The 17,944-nt window shown below is 44.4% G+C and overlaps 1 protein-coding gene across 3 annotated transcripts in view; it reads right to left on the bottom strand.

Moving 5' to 3' along the window:
• The window catches only part of PTPRO (protein tyrosine phosphatase receptor type O), a 132,905-nt gene that overhangs the window by 77,111 nt on the left and 37,850 nt on the right, over window positions 1–17,944 (bottom strand). Inside the window, exon 1 of one of the 3 annotated variants that reach the window (XM_081209850.1) lies at window positions 6,838–6,961. The exons of the other annotated variants lie outside the window; for them this stretch is intronic. Within the exon in view, the coding sequence (XP_081065976.1) occupies window positions 6,838–6,861 (24 nt within the window). The 5' untranslated portion in view covers window positions 6,862–6,961. Of the gene's footprint in view, window positions 1–6,837; window positions 6,962–17,944 lie in introns of those variants that run through there. 3 annotated transcript variants of the gene reach the window in all.

A 17,944-nucleotide genomic window follows, 5' to 3' on the forward strand; every position in this document is an offset into this window, starting at 1 on the left:
AACAGCCTCTCCAGCTGTGACACTAGCAAATTAAATCCTGAAGGTAGCTGACCAGAAGTAATGAAATGTGTATTTGCCATACTGATGCTGTCAGTCCCGACTCACAGTGACTTCCCACTGCAATAAGTGGTGGCAAATTTGTCACTTCCAGTGGTGCTTCAGAGGTTACATCCCTGCACAACCTTCCTCTGCAAACGTCGAGAACCTTGGGGGCAAACTGTCACCAGTCATGCCTGCTCTTCCATTCACTGGTCCTATCTACACATTTGTCCTGGCTCCCACCCAAAACACGCAGGCAGAGACTCTTGTAAGTAAGAAAGAGATCTTATTCAGGCAAGTAATGGAATAGGCTCAGCAACAGGTACAGAGTTCAGGAGTCATGATTCCAGCACAGGAATGGGTAGGGCAAGAAGTTCAGAACTGAACAGAAGTAATAAAGATGTCCCAACAAATTCCCCCTACCCCACCCACCAATCTTTTAAAGCATGTGCTCTTTCAGGAAACCCAGACCAAACATTGTGGCCTAAATTTACAATTAATTCAATACAATAACTACGCTAGAGTAACTTGGAACACTGACTTATACCAGGTCAGACTCTTCAGCTGCATTCAGACAGAACTTTATTCTATCTCCCCAACATTTCCTTACTTGATCATTTTCGCATTCTACGTGATCTTTAAAGGGACGCGGGTGGCGCTGTGGGTTAAACCACAGAGCCTAGGACTTGCCGATCAGAAGGTTGGCGGTTCGAATCCCTGCAACAGGGTGAGCTCCTATTGCTCGGTCCATGCTCCTGCCAACCTAGCAGTTCGAAAGCACGTCAAAGTGCAAGTAGATAAATAGGTACCACTCTGGCGGGAAGGTAAACGACGTTTCCGTCCACTGCTCTGGTTCGCCAGAAGCGGCTTCGTCATGCTGGCCACATGACCCGGAAGCTGTACGCCAGCTCCCTCGGCCACTAAAGCGAGATGAGCGCCGCAAGCCCAGAGTCGGCCACGACTGGACCTAATGGTCAGGGGTCCCTTTACCTTTATCTTTTAAAAGCCACTTCTGAAAAGTGAACAAAATGCAGTGGAAGTTTAGCTCTCATTTCCATGTTAATTGCTTCCAGAAAAAAAATCCATTTGTATCCCCATTAACCCAGAAAATCATGGGACAGAATTTGGGGCAGTATTCCAGCATACAGTACATCCATCATACAGCTCCTTCCTGCCATATTCATTGGTGGGGGAACAGAATTGCACATGTGCATAAAGAGGGGCAACATGTCCGATAATATCCATGATTGTGTCACACCACAGCCATTGGTGCAAATAAAATTTAGCATGATAGTATATCGATCAAAAAACTACAGTTCCTTAATGCAACAGGTAGTGCAGTATACAGTACAAGGAACACAGGAACCAATGTTATTAGTATAACCAGGAAATCTAAACTAATAAACCCAATTCCGGAATGTAACTTTTATCCAGTTAGCCCAGTAATGTCCACTTGATTCTGACCAGGATTAGCCCTCCAGGATACCAGGCAGAGAGGTCTTTTCCAATATCTTCTGCTTGACCTTTTTAACTGAAGATGTTATGGGTTTAATCAGGACCTCCTGTATAACCAAAATGCACGCTCCTCCACTGAGTGATGGTTCTTTCCCTAGTATCTTGGCTAAGTGAATGTACTATAATCTCATTCCCAGTTCCAAATCTCACCTCCACTCACTTAAAAGCACAGGGGCTATTGTGGCACACATGCACCAACCCCTCCACCTGCATTAGTAGAGTAATAATGCTATCCTACGATACGGGGCTGTTTTTTGTGATTACAAAGGTAACATTTGCAGACTGCTTTGGATGCTTGAAATGCATGTTCTACAGATGTGAAGCATTCATTCAAGCAATTAAGACAAATCTATAAATCTGTACAGTCTCCTCAGCAAGGAATCTGTTCTGACATGAGACTAATCCATATGCACAAACTACCAGCTCCGTATGCATCCACCTACTCAGCTACTTAGGAAGCAATGACAATTAAACTTTAGCTGTTCCCTAGTGAATAAGCACATGTAAATACACAAATGAGTGCAAGATGAATTATACGATGCAATTAAAAAGCTCCTTCCCACACAGGCCTTATTCAAAACCCAGGACGATATAAACAGGGAAGATAGATGACTTCATCTAATGGATCTCTTTACCAATGCCAGATTATTCCCAATAGTACAATTCTTGAGTGCAATTCTAGTCTAAATTGCGCACACATACACCCCTCTGACATGTAGGTAGGTAGGTAGGTAGGTAGGTAGGTAGATGATTAGATTTTCTATGTTAGGAATGAACAGTAGTTGTTCAATATTTGAGGTTTTAATCAATACCCAAACAAGTTTTTAGAGACTTCGGGTTGCGAACATGATCTGTGTGGGATGCATGTTCGCAACCCGCAGCATTCGCAACCCACAATGGCGTGTCTGTGCATGCGTGGGTTGAGATTGTGCGCATGCACGACCGCTGAAACCTGGAAGTAACCCGTCCCAGTACTTCCGGGTTTCAGCGGTCCGTAACTCAAAAAAACGCAACCTGAAGTGTCTGTAACCCAAGGTATGACTGTACTGGGATTTCCCCCCTGCAACCACTCATGTTGTGAGCTGTCTTTCATTCCCCCAACAGGCCACAATGGCCTGGCTTGGGTATTTCAGCACCATGGACAGGGGATAAGCACTAGACTTTGGAACTGGCTAATGAGAGCGGTCTTGATATAAGGGTGAAAGGAATGCTACATTACATGAGCACAGGAAACCGATAGTTGCAGTTACAACACAATTGTTTGCCAGCTGGGGAACGTGGATATTCCACACAGAGTCAGGGAAGCATAAATCTAAAACTTTGAATGCAATTATTGCATCATCCCCTGAGTTCCCTGCCAGTGTTTAATTGGTCCCTGTAGTATGAATCTCAATAGCTGACTCCCCTCATCCCACCTGCTGTTCTCTTTTGTGAGGAGAACAATTCCTCACCCAAACACTAATGATGCTGGAAGAACTGCATGTAGTCCTTGTTCTGCATTTGCTCCTTGTTCTGCATTTGGGGGAAGGGGTGCAGCTCAGAGGGTTGCATGCAGAAAGCCCAAGCTTCAACGCTTGGCATCTCCAGATAGGGCAGAGAAGACACCCCCATCTGCTATCCTGGAGAGCCACTGCCACTCAGTGTAGATCAGGCTTCCTCAACCTTGGCCCTCCAGATGTTTTTGGCCTACAACTCCCATAATCCCTAGCTAGCAGGACCAGTGGTCAGGGATTATGGGAACTGTAGTCTCAAAACATCTGGAGGGCCAAGGTTGAGGAAGCCTGGTGTAGATGATACTGAGCTAGATGGATCAATAATCTGGCTTGGTATCAGGTAGTTTCCCAAGTCCCTCCAACATACACTTTTTATGTTCATATGGGTGTAACATCAGGCCAATGATAGATAATCAATGACTGATTGACTAGATCTGACCCCTGGCCTGGACCAATATTTTTGGCCCTTGGAGATTCTACCAAATCTTAACCAAGAGGAATATGGGCATTTGCTCATATTTTCCTAGAAGAATACTGAATTCAAACATTGTGAGATGCAGAGGTGTTCCATCCATCACCCCATTTATTATTGAATGCACTGCTCCATAACAGGAGGCAGAACTTGCTGCAGTGGGCATGGTGCTGCAGTGGGCATTGCATGTGTCAATATCAGGAGGAGAGGGGCAGAAGGGGAAGACTGCATGTCCACCTCCACCCTCCTTTTCCTGCCTCAGTTCCCTCCCTGAGTTTCCACTTTTACAAACTGTTTGGGTTTTTCTCCTCTCCCTTTTCTTTCGATTTATAATTTTGCATATTTCTGCATGCCTTGGGAGTCCTCCAAGAATATCTTATTTTTAGGTGGCCCCCTCCGAAAGACACTTAACCACCCAAGTTCACAACTGAGTTTATGCATTACGTTCTCTCTCACTCTTTAATGTGCCATTTTAAAAACAAAAAGTAGTAAGAATGAAGGGAGATGGGCAGCTGGAACCTTAAGAAAGACTAAAAATGGATCAATACAGCAGGAAAAGCGAGAGATCTGGGCTGAGCTGCAGGGAAATGAACAAGCATACAACTTCAGTGCAATTTAATGGTTCACAAAGCAGAAGCTGGAGCAGCTTGGCTTTGAAATTTGGAAAGGCCCTAGTGGCTCAGCGATTGCCCTTTGCTTTTTCAGTGTGACCAGCGACCAGAAAGAGACAAGTCACTTCATGCCCTCTTTTGGTGGCCGCTTGACTTCCTGCTCGCACAACAGGGGAGCATCTATGGATGTGATATGCCCACTTTGACCGCGTAATTTGCCTGTGAAAGTCAAAAATGCAAGCTAAAGTCTTAGAGATACCTGTAGAGCAGAGGCAGAAGGCAAGTTGCTCTCCAGATGCTGCTGAACTACAATGCTCATCATTCTGGACCATTGACCATGCTGGCGGAGGCTGGTGGGAGTTGAAGTCCAATGACTTCTGAAGGGAACTATGTTGGTAACCCCTGCGACATCTGTCACCCCATTGATCGCCAGGGTTGATTCGGCTGATCTGGCTGGCTAGGTGGGTGTCCCCTTCCTCCCTCACCGCTCCATGTGCGTCCCTCCCGAAGCTGCGCGCTCGGTGGAAGAGGACGACCATCCCAGATAGAAGGAGTGTACTGTTCTTCGGTCAAGGGTATACGATAGCTGCGCTCCCCTTCTAGAACCTCCAAACAAGTAAGGATGATAATTAGATAAAATCAAGGGTGAGGACTTGCTGAATTAATTTTTTGAAATGGGAATGCAGAAAGGGGAGGTATGAGGAGGTCGGTGAAATAAGTTTTAAGAAATTAAGGTATTGAAATTATACTTGTTCTTTTTATGTTATTTTTGTTTGTGTGTGTGTGTATTGATATGTTTGTTATAATTTGTAAAATCTTAATAAATATTTATTTAAAAAAAACAAAGTTCCTGCCCTGAAGTCCAGAAGTCCTCATGCTACCTGACAGAGAACTATGGCAAGGGCTAATGCTGCACGCCCATCTTCGGCTCATGAAGAAGACTCCCAGTAGACTCAGTCCCAGGCTGGGTACCAAATTACAAAAAGAGGAGGCTTTCAGTTCAGGTTCCAGAGTACCTGATGCCCTTGCCCCATGCAACATCCACAATTGCATGCCAGGGAGACTAGAGGTCATTACCTAGCATCCATAAACAAGTCACAGCTTTCGCAGATGATTAATGAAAATACAACATTCAAGAAAAAAATGAAGTCTGTATAGGAACAGACTTTTAAAAGTGCTAATTTCTGTAAGCTTTATATGCCCATTGGCAAGGACATAATTAACAGAACCAGGACAGAGAAAATACTTTATAATACTGAACTACCAATCCCAACCACTTCCCCACTAAGTTAATTTTAAATTTGTATGTATTTATGTGCATATTTCTTTTCTGTCTCTTTGGGGGGTGGGAATATCTCACAAGGTGGCTTATAGATAATTGCCTCAAAAACAACAAAAAACATCAACCGTAAGATCCAAGCATTAAACATCATTAAAAACAACAACATTTTTTTTTAAGGACAAGCAAAGTCAGCATATACAGAAATTAATCATAAAAGCCTTCCGGAATGAAAAAAATACCCAAAGCTGAAATGCACACAGCGAAGAGGGCATGACACAGATATCAAAGGGAGACCAGAGACTGAGATGGTGAATCTGAAAATTTGGGTAGATTCACAACATGTATGAAGGAGGGGTGGAAGAGAAAGTTGGTTCAATTTGCATTTCCAAGAGAAGTATGCAAACTGAAATACAGCTACCCTTCAGAAGTCACTGAATTCTCTAAATTTTCTGACACAGTTCTCCAACTAAAAAAAGGTGGGAACATGCATTATATTGGGGGAAAGTGTTACATAACAATGCCTTTATTATTAAAAACAACATGCACACAATTCATTGTATTACGGGAAGGGGCTTGCAATAACGTATGCATTAGCCAAAACTAGATTTAAAAGAAGAAATGTGTATTAAAACGCTGATGAATTTCCATGAAAAAATTAAAATAAATTGTGAAATGATGCGGGAAAGGAATTAGCTGGACTTAAAATTTGAAAAAAATGAGAAACAGAGAAATAAAAATTGGGAGATTAGTTTGTCTCTAGTTTTAAGGCAATCCTTTCACAAGCAGGTTCCAGGCTGATCAGGGAAGAGCTGTGCTGAATCTTTCGTTTTTCTCTATGCACTGGTCTGTCATCATACTGTAGTTCATGCGGTCGTTGACAGATGGTGCTAGCATCACAAAAGAATTACAACCATCTAGTGCTCCCTGAGAGCTGAAGAAGCCTGTGAGGAGGAGGTATCTAAAGCAGGGTGAAGGTGAAAATGGGGGGGGGCAAGAGGGGCACTGTGTGACTTTGGAAATGCTTTCGTGAAAAGGGGATTAGTAACTGCATTCAGTGGGGAGATCTCAGGGGTTATATGTGTCTGTGCAAGAGCAGTTTGCAAAAAAGGAGGAAGGCAAAGGCGGCATGGGAATGAGGGTGAAGGTGAAAACAAAGGGGACTGCAAAATAGGAGGGAGGGTTGGTTTCAGAACTGGAAAAGATGTCTTAGTATGGCTGAGAGAGACCCCTGTCTGAAATCCTCGATAGTCAGTTACTGTACGCGACACTGATCTAGATGGAACAATGATCCATAGTTTGGCTCACTATAAGGCAGCTTCCCATGTTCCTGCGACATGACAGAGAGCCCTCCAAGGCACCTTTAATCATCATTGCTATCTTTGGTTAAATGTATTTATCCTGAATTAGACTCTGAATCAGCAACACCTGAAAAATTGCAGAGACCACCATTCCTCTCTAACAGGCTGTTCCCGTTTCCAAATATTAATGGATTCATTTTTCTTGGTGTGAAGTGGGCCATCTACGCATCTCAAGTACCAGGTGGGAAGAATCCAACTGAAGGTCCAACTTGATGATGATGCATTCAGTTCATTCCGGGGGTTGGAGCAACATCTGACTGTTGCTATGGCGACGCTGCTGAAAACATCCTCTTCGTTACAAGAGATGCCTACTTGGTCTGTAACTCTGAGAAGTCAGCCTCTGTTTTGCGAGTCTCGGTGAAGGCGAGGGTTCTAGGGAAGCACCCTGTTTGAGGGTCCTCAAGCAAGACATAATCAGTGGGTGATCTTAATTAGTGAGAGATAGGACTTATTCACGCTTCCGTTTGTGCTGCAATTTGTAAGCACAGGTCTGTGATTTGTAGGCACAGGTCTGAGCAGGGGTTCTTGTTTTAGTTTTAGTCCCACTGCTTTCCCCGGGGAAGAAATAATAATAATAATAATAATAATAATAATAATAATAATAATAATAATAATAATAATTTATTTATACCCCGCCCATCTGGCTGGGTTTCCCCAGCCATTCTGGGCAGCTTCTAACAAAACACTAAAATACAGTAACCTATTAAACATTAAAAGCTTCCCTAAACAGGGCTGCCTTCAGATGCCTTCTAAAAGTTTGGTAGTTATTTTTCTCTTTGACATCTGGTGGGAGGGCGTTCCACAGGGCGGGTGCCACTACCAAGAAGGCCCTCTGCCTGGTTCCCTGTAACTTGGCTTCTCGCAGCGAGGGAACCGCCAGAAGGCCCTCGGCGCTGGACCTCAGTGTCCGGGCAGAATGATGGAGGTGGAGATGCCCCTTCAGGTATACTGGACTAAGGCTGTTTAGGGCTTTAATTGAATTGTGCTCGGAAACGTACTGGGAGTTATGTGGTCTCAGCAGCCGCTCCCAGTCACCAGTCAAGCTGTTTACTGCTAAATTGGGACAAACGTCAATCAGGTTTCCTGCAAATCATGGTACAAATGGAAGCATGGATGAGCCCATCAGAGGAGTTGGGGGTGCAGGGCTCCAAACAAACAGGGTGCTTCTTCCCTACAGTTCCCCTGAACCTGCAGCTTCCTACTGATGCTGACCTACAACTCCCAACATCCCTGACCACTAGCCATGTTGGCTGGGACTGACAGGAGTTGGGAGTCTAGCAACAACTGGGTGGCCACAGGTTCTTCACCCATGACCTAAGGGATCAAGAAGAGCTTCTCCCTGAAGTAGCTCATTTCTCTCTCTCCTGTAAAGGTAAAGGGACCCCTGACCGTTAGGTCCAGTCGTGGCCAACTCTGGGGTTGTGGCGCTCATCTCGCTTTATTGGCCGAGGGAGCCGGTGTACAGCTTCCGGGTCATGTGGCCAGCATGACTAAGCCGCTTCTGGCAAACCAGAACAGCGCACAGAAACGCCGTTTACCTTCCCGCCGGAGTGGTACCTATTTATCTACTTGCACTTTGACGTGCTTTCGAACTGCTAGGTTGGCAGGAGCAGGGACCGAGCAACGGGAGCTCACCCCTTCGCCGGGATTTGATCCGCCGACCTTCTGATCGGCAAGTCCTAGGCTCTGTGGTTTAACCCACAGCGCCACCCGCGTCCCTTAGCTCTCTCTCCTGTAGTTATCTGAAAACAATGCTCCCTTGTGCCATTCCTAGGTGACTTAAGGGGGTGTAAACTGCAGCTACATGAGCAATCCTTGCCGCCCCATCACTAATCAGTTCCCAGCCACGCGTTTTCAATTCATTTTAAAATTGCAAACCACCTTTCTATATCCCTGTACTCAAAACAAAAACGGCAAAATGTACAACAAAAACCACAGTGCCACCGTAGGAAGCTGCCTTAGACCGAGTGAGATAATTGGTCAGTCTAGTCCAGTTCTCCAGGGTTTCAGGCAGGAGGTATTTCCAGCCTTAGCCAGCATCATCTATATCTAAATCAAATGTTCCACCAGTGAGCGATGGCCTTTCTTCCTATTGTAACCCAAAATATAACTTGAAAATCAGTCAGCAAAATTAAAGAATTCATTTTGCATATCATATGGCAATATTGGCTAAATTATCAGCAAACAATAAAGCAACCCTCCGACCCAATTATAGGAAATGACTAATCACCAACAACCAAGACAACAGCTGCAAAAGACAAAATAATTAAATAAAAAATGCCAGCAAAAGAAATATCTGAGAAGTTAAGTCACACCTCTCCATCCCTATCCTGTGGTACCAACCCACTCACAGTGGGATAACCATGACACTCCAACCATCCCCACCCATTCCATAGAGTCAGGGTCAGTATGATTTCTAGTTGCCACTGCAGAGCTTGATGCAATAGCACCATCTTCCTCAGCACTTCTTAATTACTGTGTGAGAATGGCAGGATAAAGACAGCTTCAGGCAACCAGTGGTTTTCACTTCTAATGCACACACACTTCTTCCGCTGAGTTACCCCTGCCCTCCACAAATTGCAGAAATGTCTCCAGCCATTTCGGCACCTGTAGTCAAATAGGGAACATTTGGGTTCATGCCTAATCTGAACACAAACATCCTACCTCGAGATGCTGCACAGAGCCTCCTGTGATTCATAGAAATGTAGAGTTGGAAGGGACCATGAGGGTCATCTGGTCCACCCCAATGCAACACAGAAATATGCAGTTGTCCCATACAAGGATTGAACCTGCAACCTTTGCATTATCAGCACCATGCTCTAACCAACTGAGCTATCCAGACTGCTTTACGCCAGTCTTCCCCAACCTGATGATCTCCGGCTGATTTCGACTACAACCCCCATCACCCCCAGCCTGATGGGAGTTGTAGTTTAACCTAGCTGGAGGGTACCATGTTGGGAAGGTTGCTGTACACAGTCGCACTTCCCTGCCAGTCCATTTAAAAAAATAACATTGATTCACAGGAGTGTTCTAAGAAAAGCATCTAGTAATGTAAGTGCTTTTTCTTGAAATCTTACCAGAATTATAGCCAGCCTGAATTACTCCCTTGCTGAGAATGTGTACTTATAATTAACGAAGGGTCTTGGCTTATAAGAAATGATGGCAAAGCACTTGCTGACACACGACTCAAGATTTTTATGCTGGGGAAGATGGCAAAATATGGACTTTTCTCTGCTCGTTCTGACTTGACAAAGAGATTGGGAGGGTGGTTCAGGATTTGAGCTACAGCACCAGTGACAGAGCCAAGGGTGACCTGTGGCTTAATGCAGCAACTGAAAAGTAGAGTTGGGTTGTGGCTGATGGACACTTGACGCATTAGCCTCATTGGGGTGTTATGTCAGTACATAGGTAAAGGGACCCCTGACCATTAGGTCCAGTCGTGGCCGACTCTGGGGTTGCGGCGCTCATCTCACTTTATTGGCCGAGGGAGCCGGCGTTTGTCTGCAGACAGCTTCCAAGTCATGTGGCCAGCATGACTAGGCTGCTTCTGGTGAACCAGAGCAGCGCACGGGAATGCTGTTTACCTTCCCACCAGAGCGGTACCTATTTATCTACTTGCACTTTGACGTGCTTTCGAACTGCTAGGTTGGCAGGAGCAGGGACCGAGCAACAGGAGCTCACCCCGTCGCGGGGATTCGAACCGCCAACCTTCTGATCGGCAAGTCCTAGGTTCTGTGGTTTAACTCACAGCGCCACCCGCATGTCAGTACATAGAGCTAGGGAAGGGAAACTCAGACACAGACCCTCTCTACCTAGCATAAGAACATCATAAGAGCCTGCTGGACCAGGTCAATGGCCTATCTAGTCTAGTAACCTGTTCTCACATGAGGGGAATGTGAGGCTTGGGTTCCCCACCCTGATGAAGAACAATATTGCAGGGGACAAATATACTAGCTCTGCCTCCAGCATCACTATCATGGACCCTCTGACTTGGAGGGCTGCATTTGCTGCTCTGCCTCAGACATTAAGATATTTTGGTCTAGCGTTGAAAGAAACAATCCCCTCTCTGAACTATCCAAGTCATGCTCAAGAATGGCATCTCTACCTCCACAACCTCAGACTTGAGAAGCAATTTCTTCCTGTAAGAAAGATTCCAATTTTTTGAGAGTACAAAGGAGGAAGGGAGAGAGAGAGAAAAAAAGGAAAAGACAACAGAAAAAAAAAATCAATCCTTTAATCCAGTTACTCTCTGTGAGAAAAGTATCATAATCTGTTACATTTGTCAGAATCTCCTTGGATCAACGGCAGTGCCTTTGATTTTTGACTCTCTTTGGCACTAGATAGATGTTGCACGGGAGGAAGAACAGGAGAAAGTGGGCTTGGTTTGAAATCAACATTCAGCCTGAACAGATGTTTACATCAGAGATTTACCACTGTGGGCACTACAGACCCAAGACATTTTCGCACCCTGCTTAAATGTTTTGTTGCACCACTGAGCCACCAATTCCTGCCTTAATCCATTTGCAACAACACTTGAGGGGCTGACTGAGATAGATTGCTTCCTCCTGCCATAAAACATGCCTAGTGAACAGTGTGAGATGTCTTGAAAGACCATAGCATGGTGAACAGTGTGAGATGTCTTGAAAGACCACAGCCGGCCCTACTGTTAGGCAGAATGCCTCAGGCAGCACGGGACAGGGAGATACATGAAGTTATTGGAGGACAGAACAATGTCTGCCCTCCCCCATCACCAGCTAGCCTGCTGCCCTCCAATGAAGTGCAGGATGCTGTTCTGCTGCTACACTGACGTAAGGTCCAGCTCCCCAGGTCAGAATGGGAGAGAAGGCATCTTGTCCTTCACCAGAGGCAGTGGCGTAGCGTGGGTTGTCAGCACCCGGGGCAAGGCAAGTAATTTGCGCCCCCTAACCCGTGGATTTGCGCCCCCTAACCCGTGGATTTGCGCCCCCTAACCCTAACCCCCAGATGTTGCGCCCGGTGCGGCCGGCCCCCCCTGCACCCCCCACGCTACGCCACTGACCAGAGGCAACTGTATCAACTGCCCTGGTCTTAATGGGACGGTGCCACCTTGCCCTCTGCTTACCTTGGGCTTTACCTTTGTAAAAAAATTATGGATGAATGCAAATTTGTGATGCAGCAGCTGGAAAAGTGAACATAACAACTCAAGGGGGAAAGCTATGTTTGGTAACTAGATAATTGGCCTGGGTGGCATCAAGAACCCACTGCCCCACCAACAATGAGAGCAATGCCCTTCGCCGAGATGAAAATGGGTGAGGGGCATGATGGAGCATGTGCAGAGTGCCCATTCAGTGTGCCAGCGGAATGTGCCAGTGGAACAGAAAAATACCAGACAGTTCTAAGTAGGGTACAATGCAGTTTTAAAGCTTAGCAGTTACATACAGTCGTAGTATAGTCTTTCCAACAGCATTCCAACCCATACTAGGCAGTAGCCCAGAGCAAACCTGCTTCAAACACAAGTGCATTTAGACTTTAGATCTTGCTGAGTCACTCTCACATGCTTGCTGACTCACTCTAACATGATTAATTAGGTGCAGGTGCAGGACAAGCAACCAATTAACCAGTAGAAGTAGTAGTAGTAGTAGAAGAAGAAGAAGAAGAGGAGGAGGAGGAGGAGGAGGAGGAGTTTGGATTTGATATCCCGCCTTTTACTCCCTTTAAGGAATCTCAAAGCGGCTAACATTCTCCTTTCCCTTCCTCCTCTACAACAAACACTCTGTGAGGTGAGTGGGGCTGAGAGACTTCAGAGAAGTGTGACTGGCCCAAGGTCACCCAGCAGCTGCTTGTGGAGGAGCGGAGACACGAACCCGGTTCCCCAGATTATGAGTCTATCACTCTTCTTGTCCTTTCTTCTCCTTTCCTTCTGCATTACCAGGGCAAGGCAGCAGTGGGGCAAGGTCAGGAGAGATCCAAGTTGGCCACTGCTGCCTTGCCCCCTCACACACCACAACTACCCTGTTAGCACTGATTTGTTTCAGTGCCAAGAATATTTTCAACAGGTAGGTGTTCGACTTGTCCCATTTAAGAAAGGAGAGCTTATCTTTAGAATAAGACAATAAATCTAGCTAAATCTGTGCTCCGAATTCTGCCTACGTCACCCACCCAGCACTGAGAACTCAAAATTTTCCACCACTGTGCTAAGAATGCTTAAATGATCCATAATAATAATAATAATAATAACGACAACAACAATAATTATTATTTATTATTTATACCACGCCCATCTGGCTGGGTTTTCCCAGCCACTCTGGGCGGCTTCCAACAGTATATCAAAATACAATGATTCATCCAATATTAAAAGCTTCCCTAAACAGGGCTGCCTTCAGACATCTTCTAAAAGTCTGATAGCTGTTTATTTCTTTTACAGCTGAGTGGAAGGCGGGCGCCACTACCGAGAAGGCCCTCTGCCTGAGCCATAGATTCACATACCTCCTTTAGCTGCTGCTGCTGCTACTACTGTAAGTGCAGCAGAGCACTTTAAACTTGCAATTTAAGGAGGTTCTTGTTTGTTTCAGGGAGGTATTCATTCAAATTAAGAGCAGCTGGACTTCCAAAGATCTGCTGTTATTGAATAGATACATTTGGGGTGCTAACAACCAACAGGCACTAAAAGACACAGTCACAGGCACCAATGTTGTATTTCCCATCTGCATCTGAAGAGGACTCAGAGGCCTGGATGCACATAGGCTCAGATGCAGCTCCTGAAGTCTTCCTGTGCTAACCTGTTTACTCTTCAGTTGCTTCACTGCCTTTTCACTTAGTTAAGCTACTGATTTTAGCATTACAAGTGGGTCCCGCAACAAAATATTGCATTGGATTCTGACCTTCTAGCAGGAATGCTAGAACACTGACATTTTGGGTTCCTCATTTTCCCAATCTTTAGTTTGGTTCTCTGTCTCTCCACATCTCTTTGTGATTTTTCTTTCTAAGCCCTTGTGAAGATTCAGCAACATTTTAGCATGCACTTCTTCTAACTCTAATGCATTTTTGCCTAATGCGCACATTTTTGCAAGAAATTTCTCCTAATGCAATGCACCTTTGATACTATCGTCATCAATGTGTGCAATTCTATGCAGATTTTACCTGATTAAATGAAGTTCTGTACCCGCTACTTGGCTGGAGAACAGCAGCACAGAATTCAGGGAAGTGTAACTTTCAAAGGACAGTGGCTTTTCAGTTCACATATTATTTTCTGTTCTTATTTGAAGGTGAGCTTGCTTACTTTGCATTCTTGAATAATTTCCTCCCCATCCCTAGCCTCCAGTCAGCAATGCACTCCTTTGGAACATGCCGTTCCATTCATTCCCATCTTTTTTATCCGCTATGTAGCTCAACATTCTTCAACTAGGAGCAAGCATGCTCAGTCCTCATTGGGTCATATTTGTTTTATATTTTGCTGCCTAATATTTTATTATCTTAAAATTTTTTTGTACTTCTGCAAACTGCAAGGTTCCCCCAAGCAGCTGGATATCTTCTTGTGCCTCGAAGGGGCCTGTTTTGGCTATGTCATCACTAACACCACCTGAGTTCGCTGTTAGCGGGAGCGATTATTTCCACATAATTCTGCATAATCCTCTATGATTATCCACTTATGCTGGAGGCACCTCTTATATAGCCCTTTTGATGCTTTCTGACCTTCCTCTTGCAACTAGCCTCCCCCCCTTTTTTTTACTTGAGATCATTCATAGTCTGCTTCTATTGTTTTATCCCTTGCATAGGTTCGCTGCCCTGGGCTCCTTTTGGGGGGGAAGTGGGTATAGAAAAGTAATAAATAAATATATAACATTGGCCTGGAAAAGGCTTCCCTCCCGCAGTTTTAAATCACTAGACAACATTCACCAAGGATTCAGAGAACAGGCATTGAAATTCACAGAAAATCACAGGGAGCAAATTCATTTCAGCTCCGCTGCACCAGATGACACCCATGTGTGTTTTGCATATTTGTGGCTGAAAGATGTGGCACTTCTTCTTTGGCTATTAGAGTTAGCATTAGCACAGGTAGAGCAACACACTCTCTGAAGAGTTGCCTTGTCAGCCTATAGCAATTAACATTCATCTGGTGCCCATGAGAGGATATGTCCATTGTGTCAACATTGCCCTTTTAAAAGGAAGCTTTTAACTATAGACACATTTTAAATTAGCGGGTGCCCCGGAGGGTATCCATTATCCTTCAAAATGTATTACACTTCCAAATACAATCCATTTTATAAATGAGGTTCAGGCTGGAAGTAGCTGTTTACTCTCTCCAAGACATCAATTTAGAGAGCTGGTATTTCCTCATTACCCCAAATATAAGATAATTGTCTGTGTAATTCCTTCAGCAAGTTAATTGCACACAGGCCCTCTTTTCGTTACGAAAATTAACTGTCAGCTTTGCATAATTTTTACAGCACAGTGTTTCTCATATATGCAACTATACAGGGCTTGATCCGCCACCCATCTTCACCCCTTACATAGAAGAAGAAATCATATAGAACCTTACAGCCGCAAGCAAATTACCATAATGTTTTGGGGGTGCGACTGCACCTTGCTTTGGATGTGAGGGGAGACATGGAATACACCGGCATTAGTCTAAAAAGTAATATATAGTCGTCCCTCGGAAGTCGCGCGCCTTGCGAGTCGATGTTTTGGCTCCCAAATACCGTAAACCCAGAAGTGAATGTTCCAGTTTGCGAACATTCTTTGGAATCCAAACGTCTGATATGGGTTACGCAGCTTCCAATTGGCTGCAGGAGCTTTAAATATATAGTGTGTATGGAGCCTAAGCATCACCTAGAAAAATCTGTACATTCTTTAAAACTTTAAAGTTCGCAGGGAGTTGGACTGAATAACTCTTTGGGTCCCTTCCAACTTTATAATTTTATGATTCTAAGTATTGTGACTTTACCTGTGGCATTTAAGCACCTATGCTAAACTACAGCTACAAGACAGAATGCTATTGCAACTCCCTTTTTTGTACAGTGGTACGTCGGGTTACATATGCTTCAGGTTAAAGACTCCGCTAACCCAGAAATAGTGCTTCAGGTTTAGACCTTTGCTTCAGGATAAGAACAGAAATCAGGCTCCAGCGGTGCGGCAGCAGCAGGAGGCCCCATTAGCTAAAGTGGTGCTTCAGGTTAAGAACAGTTTCAGGTTAAGAACGGACCTCTGGAACGAATTAAGTACTTAACCCGAGGTACCACTGTATTCTGGTTTCTTGCTTCTCTTCTACAGCTCCAGAATCAATTCTGCTCTTGATAAACCATGTATTCATTTGGCCAAGGAATTCACAAGTCTGGCCAAATGACAAAACCCCTTGTTACTCGCTCAGATCAAATTGCTTTTAATACAGAAGGTAGCTGTAGCTTGGCAAGGCAGCTGAATTCAATAAGAAACATATGCACAGGCCAGTATTAGCCAAACTCTTGATTCCAGGCTTTGCTGAAAATTCCCACAAAATATAAAAATTCAGTCCTACTGTGCACTGGAAGCAGAAATGTAGTCAGGGGTCTTGTCTAGCTGGTGAGTCTGCAAATAATGAGAATTGCGAGGTAATATTGAGCTCTCCTGGTCCAGATTAGGTCAAATCCCAGTTCTATTTATGACTACATCTAGCAAATCAGAATTACTCTTGTTTCTCTCTGCTATATCAACAGTGAGCAGTCGGACAGCAGTCTGACCAGGCATACGGGTCACTGGGTCCCCACCTTGTGCATGACAGTGAGATGTATTCCAATTCTTTCTAAATTTGCATCTATGCCTTTAAATTAATATACGAAAAATAATATGGTGCATTGTAAGGGTCCACCCCCTATTTATGTATGCGACCACGGCTGCACGGATGTTATTGGCCCAGAGATGGAAAGAAGATAAAGTCCCAACCAGAGAAGAAGATCAAGTTGATGGACTATGCCAAAATGGCTAAAATGACCGGAAGAATCAGAAACCAGGAAGACAAAAAAAGGAATGGGGGAAATTTATAACTTATCTTAAAGACCGTTGCAAACAGTTAAAATCTTTAGTAGGATTGGAATATCACTTGTAATTTAATGGTGAATTTTGGATACAATGGGGAGATAAAAGATTTGGAATATTATAAAAGATGCAGGAGGAAATGATTAACAATAGGACCCAAGAGATTCCTTGGAATCTTGTTTTTATGTTGTATCTTGGCCATGTGACTGTAAAATTTTAATCTGAAAAACCAGAGAGAGAGAGAGAGAGAGAGAGAGAGAGAGAGAGAGAGAGAGGTCCACCCTATTCAGCTATGATAGGGGATGTGTCTAATATGTATGTGACTTTTTTTGGCATTGAAGTCAACCGTCTAATTTTGCATGGCAATGGATTGCTCTGTGTCTCATGGCTGCACAATGCCTTGAACATCAGAACTGATAGCAAGGCAAGACCTGCTTTCTTCTGAGAATCATGATAACAGTTAATCATTTTTACTTATTTATTATTTGCCGACATAGCACTAAGGGGAAAACTGGGGAGGGGGAATCATTCACTTTGAGCAAACACCACAGGCCTGGCTCTGATGTGTTGCTTTGCAAATACATGCATTCCAGCCACCGCCAGATGTAATAGGGAGAAATGGAAATAACAGCGTTTAGATCTTTGGTGACCTACTTACGGCATTAAAGGCACAAGGTGGGGGGTGACATGAAAGGGGAGAGGATCTAGGCTACAGCTTAATATGGACAGACAAGCATCAGTATTTCAGACCACAGAAGCAAGAAGATATTATTCCACCTTCTACTGAAAAGGCAACTGACAAAAATCAGTACTGGAGAGATGTTGATGCTTTGCAAAAAATAAGAGGCACAGATTTACATAAACATTTGCATATGCTGATTTATATGTACAGATGCAAATTTAGAAATAATTATCACTGCTTGAATAGAAATACATTCACCATGGGTGTGAAGACTGCTTACAAAAGCTGTGTGCCTGCTCCGTCTGCTGTCCAAGGGCGAATTGGTGATGGGCAACTTCAAGTTCCCTTCTGCTCTCCTTTCTTAGGGTTCTTTGACTAGGCAACTCTTCCAACAGAGGATGCCTTCAAACAGAGGACCGTCCTCTGACAGCCCTCAAAAAGAGGACGACTTCCTCTGCCAAGTAGGATGCACAACAACCTTGTTCTCTGCAACTGTACTGCT

Source organism: Podarcis bocagei, assembly GCF_964188305.1.
Source record: "Podarcis bocagei genome assembly, chromosome: 10".
NCBI lineage: Eukaryota > Metazoa > Chordata > Lepidosauria > Squamata > Lacertidae > Podarcis > Podarcis bocagei.